This window comes from Astatotilapia calliptera, chromosome 4 (assembly GCF_964374335.1).
Source record: "Astatotilapia calliptera chromosome 4, fAstCal68.1, whole genome shotgun sequence".
Taxonomy (NCBI): domain Eukaryota; kingdom Metazoa; phylum Chordata; class Actinopteri; order Cichliformes; family Cichlidae; genus Astatotilapia; species Astatotilapia calliptera.
Window position 1 is genome coordinate 23,131,365 of NC_137425.1, and position 18,383 is coordinate 23,149,747.

General features: G+C 41.3%; 1 protein-coding gene across 2 annotated transcripts in view; it reads left to right on the forward strand.

Moving 5' to 3' along the window:
* The window catches only part of prkcbb (protein kinase C, beta b), a 103,027-nt gene that overhangs the window by 74,894 nt on the left and 9,750 nt on the right, over positions 1-18,383 (forward strand). Inside the window, exons 16-17 of one of the 2 annotated variants that reach the window (XM_026165482.2) lie at positions 7,016-7,156; positions 11,914-12,238. In XM_026165482.2, coding sequence (XP_026021267.1) covers positions 7,016-7,156; positions 11,914-12,090 — 318 coding nt within the window. In that variant the 3' untranslated portion in view covers positions 12,091-12,238. Of the gene's footprint in view, positions 1-7,015; positions 7,157-11,913; positions 12,239-18,383 lie in introns of those variants that run through there. The other variant, XM_026165483.2, reaches the window with a different exon arrangement.

Consider the following 18,383-nt stretch of genomic DNA (forward strand, 5'->3'; position numbering starts at 1 on the left):
AAACGCCCACACTGGCTGTGTTATGTATTAGTGATGATTACCGGGTTGTAGTGCTGCAACAGTGCATCCTCAGTGGAGCATGAAAGCTCGCCTCCGTCCACCCCCAGAGCTCCCTCTGCACCCTGCTAGGACTGCCTGAGTTAACTCAGTGTGTGTGTGTGTGTGTGTGTGTGTGTGTGTGTGTGTGTGTGTGTGAGAGAGAGAGAGAGAGAGAGAGAGTCTCGGTGTGTATGTGAAGACAACATGAAGGCTTCATTTTAAATGCTACAAGATAATTCCATTATTCTGTTCATAAAGTGGATTTTTTCAGTGCTTTGCTTGATGCGTTCTGTCTACATGCTGGACGCTACCTTAAATAACCTGTTGTTGTAATGGGAAAATTACCACAGTTCAAGTAATCATTTTTAATAGAAGGTGATCATTTCTTGACAAGAATGAGAAGTAGTCTGATTAAAAGCAAGCATACTGATTGCAGTGTGCCTGACTCTCATCTGTTTTCAGTTTGTGTGAACAGAGATACAGGTCTCTCTGCCTCACCTCCTTCAAAACAGAAAGCTGAATGTCTTAGGCTTCAAATAATTGAAAATAACTAAGTCCATGCCAGCCAAATAAAAGCAACACTGCACGCCTCCGATCCATTATCAGATGATTAGCGCACTTTCAGGTATTAAAAGTCCAACTCTGCTGAAGTTGCGGCACGATTTCACAGCATCTCAGTAATCTGAGTTCAAACAAGAAGTAAATAGTTTAATTCTTGCCAGCATGCAGTGTTTTAATAGGCTGGTGTATTTAGATCAAATGCTTAAAAATTGTGTGTGGGTGTGTGTGAGGGGAGGTGGAGAGGGTTAGGACATGTGTGGAGAGGGAGTGATCATTTCCACTCCCCTGCTTCCACCCAATCAAGCATCCATATTTTATAGCCAGCAATGGGCAACCCGCACACAAACACACACACACATACTCTGTTCCAGTGTGTTTTGTAGCGCTGCAGTGTTAGGTACATGATTTGTTCAACTTCATTTGATTCTACAGCAAAGAGTAATTGCTCAGATGTGTCCTCACAAAAGCGAACACAGGTGCACACAAAAGCACAAAAGTGTTTTCTGCCACTGTTCTCTTTCTGCACTAACCACAGGAAGCTTTGTGAATGAAATCTCTGGGCCTCATGAGGACAGTCGCAAGTATGAAGTTTATTCATTCATCCATTTTCTTCCACTTATCCAATTCAGGGTTGCAGGGGGGCGCTGGAGCCTATCCCAGCTGCCATAACACAAAGAGACAGACAACCATTCACACTCAGATTCACACCTGTGGGCAATTTAGAATCACCATTTAATGTAACCCCACTAGCTGCATGTCTTTGGATTGTGGGAGGAAGCAGGAGTACCCGGAGAGAACCCACACAGTGTTGGGACAGTGGCAGGGGGAGTGTGACTGGGGCGGTACACCTGTCAAACAGCGGTCCTGAGATCAGAGAGGACAGAAACTTCCCATGGAGCAGACGGGCAAATGAAAAGCAGGGCCGCATGATCCGTCTGAGTTTTGGGGTTTTAAGTAGGAGGCGTCAGAAATGTTACCACAGTGATAACTGGCCTGTGGCAGCCAAGAGTTCATAGTGATGTCACCCTTGGTGGCACCAAGAACCTGCAACCTGGGAGCACGTGGCCCTTCTCTCCATCCATCCAGCACTGTGTTATTTGTTTGTTTGGCCTGGTTATTTTAGGTTTTACACCATACAACATTATGCATCCTTAACATTGAATCCCCCATCCAAATACTGACACATAGATAACACTCTTTAGCACACCTCATGAAATATTATGGTTTTTAACCCCATTCAGTTAATAAATTGTTTGTCATGGCCCTCGAGCCAGACTGTCACACTACTGATGATGTGTTGCTGCAATAGCAATCCTGCTTTGTATGAGAGGAACCGCGGGTTGGTGTATGTGTTTGGTGTGAAGCTACCCTCTGAAGGGTTATTACCGAACGCCTCTAAGTCAGAATCCTGCCTAGATGCATTGATATCGCAGCGCTGTGGATCTTCAGTTGATCTCAGTCTCAGATGGCCCATCTCCAACATTGCAATCATGTAAATGATTTCCATCTGCATGGGATGGGTCCCTTCTGTGCTTACATGGAAAGCCAGAGGCAGGGAGAGCAGCAGCAAGGTCCTCCATGCAGAAAAAATGGAGGCATTAGTGAGAACAGAAATGATACCAAGTCAAATACAGCATGAAAAGGAGCTGGGGTGGAGGTGGGTTGCAAAGTGGCTTGCGTGTATTCATTAAAGAAGTTAGCCTACCAACACACATACACAGAGCCCGCTCTATGTATGTTTTACTAATTGGATGCATACAAATGTATACATACAAATCCAGCCAGCTGTACTCCGAGATATTTGTGGAAACTTAAAATATTGGTGACTTATTGGGTTAAAACTGGAAGCATACCCTTCAAAATGAAGACTGCAGATGTACATGGTTAGTATAGGCAGATAACTTTATTCCTGTTGATCTATGAGAGTTTCAGGTATTTAATCAAATCCAAGGGAAATTACATTATACATTGACAGCATGTCAAACTAGTGTTTGCCAGATGGTAATTGCCCATTAGTATAGAGATGAGGGAAATCCTGTCATTTTCACATATGCCATTATTATCCGCAGTCAGTGGCCCAATTTTAGTTTGGCTGCTATGTGGTCGACTGAATACGATGCTCTGTCTTTCTCCTGATGAGTGAAAAAGGGTTCGTTCATATTCACTGCAGCTTTTCTTTACAGAAAACTAGCTGCTGTACCTGTACCTACTGTTCAATAGGTGACAAGTTTGGGGTTTCACTTTTAAAATGAAGTCACTAAAGGGATTTTAATCTACTGTAGGACAGCTGTGTTTTTTAAATGTGCCTTAAAACTGTTGCTACATGACAAGAGTCAGATTATAACACACTGATGTACAAATAACTGACAAATGTGATTCTTCAGGTCTTTGACACTGTCCAGCTGTCCAGTCTGTATCTGTTCATTCAGCCTATGACAGCAGGGTTAGACTCCAGTGCCCGGTGACCCTAAACCAATGGCCACAGCATCTGAATCAACTCACTTTCATACAAATCAGACAACTCCCAGCATTAGTGGTCAGGTACACCTGTATATATATATATTGCTATGCCTGTTACTTTAGGTAGAGAAAGTGGATTTGTGTGCGCGCCCATGCATTATGAGCTGCCAATGTGTTTCATGCAGATTCATGCGCATGTGCAAGCAGTGCAAGATTGACTGACCCCTGGAAAATGTTATTCTTGCTGCAATGTAATGAGTTATGACTGCTGCTCCTAAGGGAGGCACGCCCCACCCACACACACACTCACTGTAGCATCACTCCCCCATGGAGGTTTTGTGTGGACAGACATTATAAACGGTCTTTAATTACGCCTGCGGATAACTACTGTGGCAAAAGAGGAAAGAAAGACAACAGTTATTCATTTGTCTGCAGGCTGTTACTTGGTGGCTTGTATTTGCTCCCCAGGGAGAGGCATGCAAGATGACAGTAAAATGGAAGGATGGTTAAAATTAAGGATTAAGAAACTCTAATAACTATAATGAGCTTTTTCATAAACAGCAATGAAAGTGGAAGAATTGTGGTTTAAACCCAGGGCAGGAATCAGGAATAAATGAGATGAAACTTTAATGATTCCAAAGGGGAAATTTGGGGCACTGGAGCAGCACACTGTTGAGCACAGATCAGATTTAGACTCCTCTTGCAGGTTAGTAATATGGCTCCTACTTCCTTTATGTAACTGTGTGTACACATGAAAATAAAAAGTTGTAAAATCATGAGTTTCCTGAAGTGTAGTTTCCTGCAGATCATTTGTAACTTGGAAACGGTTAACACTTAAAACAACATTTTTCCTTTGGCAAAGACGAAATGATTAAACAGCTCGTTTAATGTTTTGGCAACACCAGAAGCATTGCTCCAGGGCTTGTAATGTTAGCTGTCGGATCACTATATCATTTTGATCCACACTAAAATATCTCAACAGCTCTTCAGTGGATTGCAGTGAAGTTTTTTGCAGACATTATGAGTTCTTGTATTCTAATTGCATTTAGACTAATGATCCACAACACCTATATAAAAGTCAAAAAGCATCACCAATTGGTTTTTGAAGCCTGGAGTCCTAGCTGCAGGATTATGACTGAACACCTCTAAGTCAGAATCCTTCCTGCATGCACTGATGCCATATTAGCAGACTGGTCATCATCTTTGTGATTACTTTGGTCACCAGTAGTTTGTATGAAAGACGGTAACTTTTCTGCAAACACTCACCAGCTACTCGCCAAGCAGTAGTGAAAAAGGGAAAAGTGTGACACACACCGTGAACAAAGTAAACCCTTTCAAAACACGGTGGTTGCAGCAGTAAGGCGCAGTTTCATTAGCACATGGCGAGTAGTTTGACATCAGTGATCTGCCATGGACCAAAGCAATCACAACCCACATAGCAGACACGTCTGACCCGGATCTGATGTCAAGCCAGCACTGCTGGCTGACTTCGGGCATGGTAAGTGGTATGTCATCCAGATATGGGCCAGGCCTGGCGTAGATGGCACTGTTTATGTGATGCCATGCCACATCTGGCCTGGTTGTAGTTTGGTGTATGTGGCCAAGGCTCATAGAAAACAGGTCTTCCCCGGATCCGGCATCAAGTTGGCACTTCTGACTGACCCTATGTCATGGCAGGGTGTATGTCAACCAGATGTGTGTCAGGTCTGGCAATGATGTCAATGTTTATGCTATGGCATGCCATATCTGGCCCGATTGTAGTTTGGTGTATGTGGCCCAGGCCCATAGAAAACAGGTCTTCCCTGGATCCGGCATCAAGCTGGCACTTCTGAGTGACTGGTGTCATGGCAGGGTGTATGTCAACCAGATGTGGGCCAGATCTGGCAATGATGGCACTATTTATGTTCCTATTTTCCTATTTTAGTTAGAAGACCCACATGCCATGTTGCAATACTATACTGCTACGGTGGCCAATGTTTCAACTGCAGGTTTGACAGGTTTGTGAGTGTACACTTTATCCAAAACCTAGTGAGGGTTTACTCATGTTTACCACTGGGTGGCTGTAGCTCAGGCGGTAGAGCAGGTCACCTACTGATCGGAAGGTTAGTGGTTCGATCCCTGGCACCTCCAGTTTGCCTGTCAAGAGTATGAATGTAGTTAGGAAGCACTCAGTTTAGAGGTAGTGTGTGAATGTGGCATGTAGAGCACTTTGAGTAATGTGGGGAGTAGAAAAGCGCTGTATAAGAATCAGTCTAAAGAGTTTTGTCTTTTGCACTATTATGTTCCGGCCAGACATGAAACTGTTCTGGACCACCACAAGACCACTGGTGTGTCTGCAACTGGCCTTGTGCTGGCCCATGTGCGGATTACCACTGGCAAACTTGATCTGGGCCACCAAAGGGCCGTCATTCTTTGCGGTATGTGGACCATGTGTAACCACATTGTGTGGGCCAGATCCGGGCCATACCAATTTTGCTATGTGGGAAGGAGGTTTTTGGTGAAAAACCCTCTTTTAGACTGATTTCACCTACGCTGCAGCTGGCAACTTAAACCAACCAATCAGGAACCACAGATTTTTCATTAGTTATCAAAAGTTGCCAGGGAGACGCCAACTTGTCTCTTGGCCTTGACTTTATTTTCTCAGTTATAGCTTAAATCTAGTGCCAGTTAGCAATTACAATGCACTGTTCTCTGAAACTATGACGGTGAGCGTGGTAAACATCATATTTGCTAAACATCAATATGTTAGTATTGTAAATGTAAGGTTTACTTCACAGCACAGATGCATGAAAATGCAGCCTCACAGAATCAGAATCAGAATACTTTATTGATCCCTGGGGGAAATTATTTTTTGTTACAGTGCTCCATTTTAAACCAACATTAAGACAAGACAGACAATACGCTAACTAAGAATAGTACAATATATACATATATATACATACATACATACATAAGTCACTTATAAATAAATATTTGGAAAAGAAACATGTGTAGCTGTAGCAGCAAACAGTGTGTTAAGTGGATGCGTTGTACAGGGAGATGGCCACAGGCAGGAAAGATTTCCTGTGTCGTTCAGTGGTGCTTTTCGGTAATCTCAGTCTCTCACTGAACGAGCTCCTGTGACTGACCAACATGTCATGGAGTGGGTGGGAGGTGTTATCCAACATTGTCTTTATCTTGGACAGCATCCGCCTCTCCGACACCACCTTGAGGGAGTCCAGCTCCATCCCCACAACATTGCTGGCCTTACGGATCAGTTTATTAAGTCTGTTGGCATCTGCGACCCTCAGCCTGCTCCCCCAGCATGCAACAGCATAGAGGATCGCACTGGCCACCACAGACTCATAGAAAATCCTCAGCATTTTCTGGCAGATGTTGAAGGACCTCAGTCGCCTCAAAAAATAGAGACGACTCTGGCCCTTCCTGTAAAGTGCTGTGGTGTTTTTAGCCCAGTCCAGTTTATTGTCAATGTGTACTCCAAGGTATTTATAGTCCTCCACAATGTCAACACTGACCCCCTGGATTGAAACAGGGGTCAAGTGTTTCCTGGTCTTCCTGAAGTCCACGATCAGTTCCTTGGTCTTTGCCACGTTGAGCTGCAGATGATTCTGCTCACACCACGTGACAAAGGAGTCGACCACAGCCCGGTACTCTGTCTCATCATCCCTGCTGATGCATCCAACCACCGCAGAGTCATCAGAAAACTTCTGAAGATGGCAGGTCTCTGTGCAGTGGCTGAAGTCTGTGGTGTAGAGGGTGAAGAGGAAGGGGGAGAGGACAGTCCCCTGTGGTGCCCCTGTGTTGCACAGAGATGCTAATGTGGCTACTAGCTTTTTTTGCAGTGTCAAGACTACCAGAAAGGTAGAAAGATGAATAAGCATTCACTTAAAAAAACAAACAAAAAAAAAGCAAGGTGGACACACAGTAATCGTTTCTCTTCTCCATGTCTGCACAGCTGATGACAAAGCATCCAGCGAAACGCCTGGGCTGTGGTCCTGAGGGGGAGAGAGACATCAGAGAGCACAGCTTCTTCCGCTACATGGACTGGGAGAAACTGGAGAACAAGGAGGTGCAACCACCCTTCAAACCGAGAGCTGTAAGTCCGTCCCCGCCAAACCCGACATGACCGCAGATAAGCATGTGCAAGTCACAAGTCGCACAATAATAAGTGCGCAAAATACTCTTTGACCGGAGTAGAGACGTGGAGTTTAATTCATTAGAGGTTAAACTCATAATAAAAACTCTCTCTTCTCTTCTTTTATTCTAATTTCCTTCTCCTTCCTATTTTCTTTCAACAACTACCTTTCTCTTGGCTTACTCATCTTTTCACTATCAATGTGATGTTTCTGTCTCTTTCCTTTCCTTTAATTTGGGACAATGCACACAGGTAAGTCTCGAAATGGTGCTCATGATGTTGACAGTGATGCTGAAGGATGTGTGGCGATGAGGGCAGCGTCGGTGATGATAACAATGCCGGGGATGTTGATGGCGAAAACACTAAAAGAGGCTCAGTGATGAACGTGGGCTAGATGAAAATATACTGGACATTGACTGCACTTTTGGATGCACATGCAGAAAATTGGCAGCTACAGTTTGGTGCCGTTGAAATAAAAGAGCGTTTGGTTTCTCTGAGGTTAGCCTGAGTTTAGACTAAACCTCCAGGGGATAATAAGTCCGTACAGAGCAAATGTGTTTGTGTTGTTCGTTGTTAGACGACTTCTTTTTTTTTTAACTTACGACAAAACAAGTTTGATCATGAGCCGAGTCAGAATGATGTCATCTAATACTCACACAAACCCCAGCCACGCAGCCTGAGGCTACAGTGCTGCTAAAGAGTTTTTCAGAGTTGAGCTTTTCCTGCAGCCTGCGGTGTGTGTGCATGCGTGTGTGTTGGACCAGTAATACTGCAGTGTGTCTCTTTATTCAGGACGTGTACGTTCTCGTGTGGTGGAGGTCTCCATTAGGATCTGGCTTTTTTTTTTTTTTAAGACTTAGACGTGTTTCTGCAGAGTCACACCGTCTATTGTCTAAGCTCTTCTCATCGCTACTTTTTCTCCCTTTCTCTTCATCTCTCTCTTTGTTCTGTTTGATCTCGTCTCTCCAACATCTTGTATCTTTCTCACCCCTGCCCCGTCACTTGCTGTTTTCTCTCTTACTGCCTTTGAGTGGCAATAATAAATAGGTTTGGAACCATTGCGTTTACGCCACATCAAAGTTTAGCTCGGTTTAGCATCTGAAGGCAGTTCTTTGATCTTTTATGGTGCTATGTTGCCAGATTTCTTTCAGTAACCTGTGATGGGTTTTGTCTCTGTGTTATTTTAAGGAGGCTCTCCTTTTATTTCTCACTAAAAGCCTTATCACCACGAAGATGTGCGGCAAAAAGAAAAACAAAACAAATTCCCTGAAACTTGAATTATTTTATCTTTAACTCATAAGAGTTTAATCTTTAATCTTTTGTACAGTACTGTGTAAAAGTCTTGAGCTACCCCTCATATATGGAAATACAATCTATAAACAAAAACAGAGTTTTAACTCTCTTAGGCAGCTTTCTTGTCAGTAGTCTTTAGGAATAGTTCTCCAGACTTCTTGAAGGACATTCAAAGCTCTTCTTTGGATGTTTGCTGCCTTTTCTTCTATTCTCTGCCAAGATGATCCCACACTGCTTCGATCATGTCGAGGTCTGGGCTCTGGGGAGGCCAATCCATGACTGATAGTGTTCCACTGTTTATTTTGCTCTGCAGGTTTGCTTTGGCTGCCTCTGAAGTGTTTTTGGGATCACTGTTAAGCAAAAGAATGAAATCATTTCCAATCACACGCTTTCCAGATGGTAGTTTTTTATGTTCATAATTCAATTTTGACAAGATCCCCAACCTCACTGGCTGAAATTAGGCACCAAACCAGAGCCTCCTCCATGTTTTACAGATGCAGACGCTCACTCTTTGAACCAAAAATCTCAAATTTGGATTCATCACTCCATAAGATCTGTTGCCACTAACTTTCAGTCCAGTTCTTGTGTAATTTAACATATCACAGCCTTTTCTCCCTGTTTCCCTTCCTTAAGAATCGCTTCTTGTCACCCACTCTTCCACCAAGACTATTTCCACCCAGAAATGCCAAGTTTTTGACCGATAGCTTTTTGGAATTGACCTTGCTGGTGCAAAAATACCGTTTGATGCCCTTCAAACTGCTTTATCTTGGTCATTGATGCTGAATGATGTGTTTTTCTAACAGGCTACTAACAGGAAAGTGCCTAAAATACAAATTAAAACTGTTTCTTTGTCTGAGTAGACAAAAGACTGATTCTTGAGTTGAGTAGTTTTTATGCTTGAATGATTCATAGGCCAGTATTCAGTGGTCTATCAAAAAAAGAAATTCTCAGAAAATGGTTAGAAACAAGAACTCAACTGAAAATTAGGGAAAAAGCAGCCAAAAAAAAATGTTTAAAACTTCAGAAAACCCGGAGAACTCTTGCTCAGGACCACTTAAAAAAAAGACAAGAGAAAAAACAATTCCTCTGAGTTTAAATGTAAAGAAATGAGGGGTTACTCAAAACTTCCGTACAGTACTGTATGTTTTATTTACAATATAACTCATAATACTAATCATTAGCATTATGATTATCTTTTACATTTTCCTTATGCAACACATTGTTTACTTTATTCATAATAAACAAAATTCTTATGCTTATTTTGCATTAAAAAAAAATGTGAAAAGGAGCCGTTTTAATGAGGAAATAATAGCATGGAAAAATAATTTGTAGGAGACAGACAAACATTTATAGTAAGTTTGTTTCTTTGATGCTGTTTTGGTGTGGGTTGTTGTTTCTGGAGGATATTTGATTCCAATAGGCCTTATTGGTTTGATCAGGAATTAATTTGTTAATATTTTGTTGATTTTTGTCAGTTTGTGGCTTTATGTGCTACTGATGCTTTAATGAATTAGCTGACAAACAGGAGCTGATGAATTAATGAATGACTGACCGATCATCCAACAGACAGACTGACTGGCTGCCTCCTTCATCCACCTGACATCTAAAAAATGTTCCAAATACCATTTTGTTTGGTAGTTACTGTATCGCTGTGCCGTGTTTCCACTCATCTGTCTTTTCAGCAACCCAGTGTTTGTCTTTTTCTCCATCATCCTCACAAAGATATTATCCATCCATCCATCTTCCCACTACTCCATCCATCAAGCCATCTGTCCTTTCATCTACACATTTTATTTGTCCTCTATGTTCACGGTTTTTTCGTATATATTTATTTGCATGCTCTGTGGGAAGTCTCAAATGAAACCTGGAGTGCACTACAAAAATCTTACAGTAGTATACAGTTTAAACTATTACAACTTCTAAATAATATAGTAACTAATACTTTTGTCCAGTTTTTTTTTTTTCTTCTAAACGGACAATTCCCAAAATGAACCCCGTTACCTCCATGGTGTCCCTCGGGTTGTGGCTCTTTGACTTTCCATAAACTTCTAAACTTTGTGGCACTCATTTTATTTCCCTTCTCGGCTGATTTTTCCCATCTGCCTCCCCAAACAGGTTAAACAAATGTGAGTAATTAGCTGCAAATACTACTGACCCTGGCGTATTTCTCATTTCACATTATTTCCCCAAACTATAAACACTTTGGCTTAATTTCATTAGGTTTTTTTGGAGTTGCAGAGATTTAATGAGTTTGTAGTTTTCCTCTGGGTGATGTTGTCAGAGGACACTGAATCCTTGTTGTGTTAATTAAAGCTCAGTGCAGTGATGGAGATGGGGGAGGGGGCAGGAAGTAGCTCAGCCCACCGTCCCTGTGAGGGATACTGCCGGGAAAAATATAGTTTTCAAGTTAATAACCAGTTTTATGTACTTAGATGGGAACGCATCTCAAGGGTATATAAGCTTGATTTGGCTTCCCAATGGTCAGAGGAAGGAAAAGGACGAGAAAACAGATTCCATCTGATGTAAATTGGACACTACGTAGAGGAGATGATTTCACTCTGGCACCAGTTACGTCTTTGTAAGTGCTGACTGTTGCCGAGACTCAGATTGGATCATGAAAGCCACATGTCAAGGGTTTCAGTTAAGTGTCACATGTAGGATATTGTGAAGGTTAGTAAATTATTTTGGCAAACTGCACATTTCCTAAGCAAAAATCCAGAGCCTTTTTTCCCCAGTCCTGATGATCTGATTTGGTCTATCAAATCTCTGCAGGTCTCCACGGCTGCAGCATATAATTAACCCACAATTACACCAATAATTATCTTGTGGCTTTAAGCCTTTTCTAGTGCGGCTGTTTAGAAATCCATTTAAATCCAAGTTTTGCAACCGCTGTCCTTAAAAGAAAGCAGAAAAATCTGTTCGTTTGTTTGTTTTTGCCAAATAAAGGGGAAAAGTCCACACGCCATGCATTAATGCTTGCATGGTCACCAGTTCGGTGTAGTGCACTTCCATAGGCTGTTTGAGACTTCAGTAACCTTGTTTGGAAGTTTGAGTTGAAAATGCTTCAAATATTTGAAAAAGGGAAAGCATACCTGAGGCGTGCTTCATTTATCTTCTCCAAGAAGTGATTTACTCTTTTCTTTTTTCACTTCTAATTAAAAAATGGCATTTTATGCATGACTAATGGAGAGTTAAATCAAGCGCACCCCAAGTACTGCCACTTGTTCTGATATTTGAAACCTTGTTCAAAGTGATGTCATCTCACACCCTGGTTCAACCTGCCATCCCCCCCTTCTTTTGTTTTCCTCTCCTTCTACCCCCCACCCAACTTTGATCCATCCACTCCTATCCATTCCCACTCTTCCCCTTCCCAAATCCCCCCCTGCCTTGTACTCCATCCCTCCCCGCCCTCCCTCCCTTAACAGTGTGGACGAGATGCCGAAAACTTTGACCGTTTTTTCACACGCCACCCGCCAGTGCTGACCCCTCCAGATGAGGAAGTGATTCAGAATCTGGACCAAGACGAGTTCCAGGGATTCTCCTTTATCAACCCAGAGTTCACAGGAAATGCTGCTGCCACCACTGCCACCGAGCAGGCTTGATTACAGCTCACGCATGGACACATGGACACACACGCAAACATACACAACTGTTTCTTCAGGATCAATCCCTACCTAACCCTGAGATACACGCACGCATGCGCAAACGTGCCATCTTAAATTTCTGATGATTTCTGATGATTGTGTCGTTAAACTGACAGACAAAGTAAGGTTTTATGAGAAGAACACACATTGTTCACACTGTTGCAGCTTGGATAATTTGTTGGCCCCTTCTTGAGATTTAAAAGCTTGATTTCGTGTGCTGTAGCACGATTTAATTACAGATTTCATTGAGAGCTTTGGATAAATGCATTTATACAAATTTGTCACGATTAAACACAATCAAATCACAGCTGTAACTTAGTACAGTGCAGCATACAGTATGCAGTTAGCCTTTTCTTAGCACTGAGAGGGTTATTACTATACATCAATCATCCGCAACATTAAAACCACCTGGCTTTTATTGCCTAAATCCCTCTCATATCACCAGAACAGCTCTGACTCATTGCAGACACACAAGAGTCCCTGAGATGTCCTGTGATATCGAGCACCAAGATGTCAGCAGCAGATCGTGTAAGTTAGATCTGGGGAATTTGGAAGTTAAGACCTTGAGCTCTTTAAAAGCATTCCTGAAGACGTTTTGCAGCATTATGCTGCAAAGTCAAAAGCTGCTGGTGTGTTATTCATTTCTGCTGTCGGTGGTTTAAGTGTTGCGGATGATCGTTCTAAACCAGTTTAGAACAATAGCGTGCATGACACAGTACATACCAAGAAGCATCTGACGTGCTTTCTAAATCTGTCTTTTTTTGTATCTTGGGTGATTTTCAAATTGTGTTGCTTGCAGTGTGAACAAAGAGTTTGGGTTTAATTTAGCATGCGCAATCAGATAAAGGATTAGAAATTAATTAGGATCTTTTAAAGTTCATAAATCATGGATTTTGAAACCGAGGGACCAAAATAATTGGATTTCATATAGCACAGTTAGGGTGTGACTAAAAGGGTGATTATATTTTAATAAATGCATTTACTAAAACTTTTACAATCTAACTATAGGATTTCACAACTAAACAACCGCGAGACGTCCTGTGTAACATAGCTTTGGCACTCCATTTTCTAACTTTTATTCAGGTGGGAAATGTGATTTAGCTTTTCTTTTACCCATTCCTCAGCTTTTCCAGTGCATTTTGATAAGCCTATAATTTTAGTGTGCTTCTTAGTGGGCTTATATTAATAATAGTGTCTGTGTGTTTATACCTATAAACTGGAATGCTTGACATGCATGCATGAGTTTCTATATCAAGAGTAGCCCTGGACCTTATCTCCCAACTGCATTTTAGCATATTTGCTCATGGAGTATTATTTTAATAATTAATACTGCGAGTTTTCAGGTTTGTACCACAAATATCAGATTGCATGTAATTTCTGTCCATAAAAAAATGCTGTTGGGAAATGTAGTCTTTACCGAGGGTTTGAGTCAGACAAATAGATAATGCCATTTCTTGTACTCTGATCTGATGTCTGTTAAGCAGTATTTAAGCGATGAAAAAGACTAGCAGTTATTTCTTTGTGTTTTATAAAAGCATGATTCCAATATCTGACCATTTGTTTACAGTGTGTGTGTGTGTGTGTGTGTGTGTGTGTGTGTGTGTGTGTGTGTGTGTGTGTGTGTGTGTGTGTGTGTGTCGGTATAAGCGTGTTTGTGTTAGGGAACAAGTACTGTCTATGCAAACACACTTATGTGTTTGCATTTTTGTGAGTCCATACAACCTTTTACTTTTGTTAGCGTGGTAAATGTCGGCAGCCCTCTTTAAATCGAGCAGTATTAATGTGGTAGAGGCAGAATAGAAAAATCTATTTGCATTTTAGGAAAGAAATAAAAGAAATTAGAATAAAATGTTTTACTAGCAGTCAAAAAGGTGCATCTCTTTCTAGTCACAAGAGTGATCCAAACCCTTTAGAGACCAGTTGGCAACCTCTCGCAACCTCCGGTCACTAGGACTGGTTGGCAAGTGGTTGGTAACAGTTGGTAGGTGAAATTGGTCACAAAGAGGGTGCTACACCAAAAACTTGATCCTTGATTGCCACAGTCACCCACAGTTTGCAAAGAAGACACTGGCTTCTTTGCAAACAGTCTCCAACTACTTTCTGACTGGCAGTGAAACTTGAAGTAAATTTGCCACAAACTGGAGACAGTTTGGCCTTTCTAGTTTTGCATTGCACTTCTCATGGTTTCACTGCTTCAGTTGGTGAGAGTTTGAAGAAAAGTTTTAAAGGTGAGCAACGCAATCCCAAGAAGGTTTTTGGTGCAGCATCATCGTATACCTCTTTTAGATCAAGTTCACATAGCAGTGCATCAATCAATCTCTAGCATCAACCAGTTGACGAGTCTCCACTCATATCCACTAATATCTACTGGTATCCACTAGTATCCTCTCATCAAGTGGTTGATGCTAGGGGTCACAGGTTGGTCTCTAGGTCTGTGCGGCTAGGGCTTTAGAAAGTCCAAAAAAATTTTAGTTTGGATGAACAGTGATGCCAAATTCCACCTCTGTAGACCTTGGAAAGCACCACCTCAAACACACAGCTGATTTGCAGGTTAGGATTTCTTGTCTGAAAGTCAAAAGTGGGCCCAGGTCTCTGCTGTCAAAATGCATGTTTAAGTCCTTGAGCATCTTTAAAAGTCACTTAGCCTATGAAAAGTTTCTTTAAGGACAGAGAAACAGAAAATCAGAACAATATATCAGGCTTTCCTGGGTTTTTGGTCTACTTTTCTAGAAGTAGGAGTTGAGGTTTAACCCACTGTGATTTGCTGTCTGTGTTTGCCATAAGAATAACTGGGACAGAAGGTAATGTTACAGTAGGCCTGCTGAAGTAGAAAACTCTGTGTTTTCTCTTTTGTTTTCCCTAGCAAGCAATAATCCTGTTAGTGATTTACATATTGAGGTGGTGAGGTTAGCAGTACGTCTGTTCAGCTCAGGCTTTGTGTCTCTTTGACTCTAGCCACTTATTAAAGAGGGACAGTGGAGGAGGTCGTTGGGGGGGTTTGTTTGTCTGCAAAGTTGGTGCGTTAACACTCTGGTTCAGTAACTTTCTTCTTGTATATCTGCAGCTGATGGTTTTTGTTCTGGTGGCAGTTGGAGGTCTTCAGGCATCCACTTGATCAGAGTTGAATGGGATCTTTATAATGCATAGTTTAAATGTTAATTATTGTTATTGCCATCAAACGTAACTCTTTAAAATGAGTTTAGGAGAAAATATCAAGGTTTTTTTTTTTTTTTAATTGACCTTACTTGAGATTGGGTAGAATATATCCTCTATGTCCCCACCAAAATATTGAAAGTCTTGGTGCAGGAGGTACCATTTACTTGCAGATCCACTTATTATTTGATAGCCAAAAAAGCAACTGCAGGAATGTTTAGATCCAGTATAATTATCCTATTCAAATATAATTCCCTTTTGTGAAAATTATTTGGCACACCTGGATGTTTGCTTAGGTTTAGGGGTTCATCATTTATACTGGGATTAGGTGATAGATTGCAATTATCCTGTCGGCTTCAGTCCAAACAAGCGATGCTAGCAGATTGTAGAGGTTTGTGCACTGCGTAGAAATGCTATCATACAGTAAATTCACTTGAATGAGTGGCAGCTATCAGTGATGCTAAGAAGCTTTAAAAGATAACAGTAAATTAATCATATGTGACAGCTATACTCACAGTAATGTCTGATTTAGCTATAGTTGCACATACTCTGGGCTTCTTCAATGATTGTAATTTTCTTAATTCATTACTTTTTTTAAAAAAATGGTAGATATAAAAGAGCCCTGTCGCCTACAGATAGAGTTAAGGTTGTGTCTAAGGTGAGGAAGGGTTAGCAGGAAACTGACATCGCTAAGATTTTTTATCATCATCATTTTGTCGCAGAATACTGTAACACACGGTCCCTCTAATCCAATCAGATGCGAGCAGAGACAGAGGCCTATAATATACCGTAATTTGGCTTTTGATTAAAGCGGTCTCGTTTGGATGTCTTTTGAGTTTAAATGCTGAGTTCAGCAGGGGAGAACATTTCAGTTTTCTATCGTTTTTCTTGAGTGTGAATGAAAATGTGTTTTATGACTCGATGTCGCCTGTGTCTACTTTCTATGTCGAACCTCCATTGTCAGTATTTATTTCAGCCACTGAAATCTAACAGCAACAGCAACTATAGAAATATATATAATGAAACATATATATTACTGTTAAAAACTGATATATACATATAATTATACATGTGGAGGGGAAGAGAAGTCTTGCTCCAGGATTTGTGTCTGTTTCGATGATTCCTTCCTGCTGAAGGAGAAGCAAAAAAGGACTGTGCATGAAAAAAACAACTTTTTTTAACCTTTTTTTATTAGTTAGATATGATATATATTTAACATATTAGGATGATCCATGTTTCTGTGTCAGCAGTGCTTCAAAGACTGTGTGATTCCAGCTACTGTTATTAACGTTATGTATGAGCATAGGTATATACTGAAAAAAGGAAAGAAAAAAATGCTTTAAAAATGCTTTCCATGTGCCATTCTTTTTTCTTTTCTTTTTTTTTGCTTGTTTTTCAAGAAAAGCCGACATACCCAAAATAAAGAATTTCAATGACGCATTACAAGATGTTTAGTGTGTTTTCGAGTGCACTGTGTACGTTTTAATCTGCTGCAGGAACTGTCTGTGGCTCCGTGGCTCCATGCTTTCATATTTTTTATTTCAGCCCCTCATTTACTTGCTCTTTATTCGTGTCATTCTCACACAAACGCACGCTCCGTTTCTGTCCGTGGAGACCGAACTGATTTGATTTTAAAAGAGAATGACGGGACGGAGGACAGTGAGAGAGAGCAAAGGAGGTAAGAAGACAGAGAGATTAGAGTGATGAGGGCTGACAGACGGGGGTTTTGCTGAGCAATTGGAAAAGAGAAACAATATAAGATGAAAAGGAGAGGGCGGCATTGAACAACAATGAAGGGAGGCAAGAAGAAAAAAGCATTAAGAAGGGACAGTGGCTGGGAGAATAAGATGGAGGGAGGGGACAAGGAAGCGAAGCGAGGCTCCACGAAGCAATGCAGGCGGCTACGACAGGCTGTGCATATTTCATGGCTGCCACTTATCATAAGAGCCTTTTCCTGATGGGGGAGCGTAGGTCTGATGACTTCAAGGAAATAACATGCAGAACACGGCCTACATATACACAGCCCTGCTGAGCCACTCAGCCGCTTCTCACCGCCTCTAAAGCTGCTCGCAATCCACTGTAGTCAAGCAGCTGCTGCTCCTGCACATTTACTTTTAATAACTGTATCGTGCACCGTTTATTTCTCTTAGTCCGTTTCAGTGTCAACAAGTGTGGAGACCGGCTAGATGCAGAGTTTGTGAACCATGTCTGACCTGTGCTAGAGTGTGATGGGAAAACAAATACAGCACCAGGAATGCTTCTGGCTGTTCATAAACCCAGTGAAGCTTCAAAATCCAAGAATGAAGAGTAAAATCAGGCTAGTTAGGCTTAACGGTTAATGAGAATGGTAAAAAAGATGCCCGATGTCCTGTGAGAAACATCAATGAATCATCTACATCGGTTCTAGTTTTTGCTGGATCGAGCATTGAACATGTGACCGGTGTTCCATGGTAACAACAGCTGCTTTTTAGTGTTAAACAAACCTGATGAGGCTTTCACCCGACCTCAGATATGCATAAAATACTGTATATGTATGGGCTCAAAATGTGGTCATAAATATTTTGTACTTGTAAATCAGGATTTGTATGTGTAAAAAGAATTTGTGTATGTATAAAAAAGATTTGTGTGTGGACTTAGCCAAAGAAAACCCTGTTCAAAACCCAAAACCCAGTTCAAAAAAAAGCGCCCCTCCAACAGCCAAACCCATCTGTTCTCTGATTGGATTGTTACATTTGTGATTGACATGACATTGACCAATCAGATGAAATGAAGAAAAATAGGGTCAAAATTTGTACTTGTAACTTGCAGGGTTTTTTTTTGGCTAAGTCCACACACAAATCTTTTTTACACATACAAATCCTGATTTACAAGTACAAAATATTTATGACCACATTTTGAGCCCATACATATGAGAGTATCAAAAGAAAGGTATTTTTCATTGTCAGTAATACATTTACTTTTGAAGCAGTCTCCAAAAAAAGGCAAATGCCTTCCAAATTACCCGGGAACACAGCGTCAAGTCTGTATGTAGCAATTTACAACATACAGGTATAAACGTCTACAGCTTCAGCAGTTAACCTGATTTATTTTGCACACGT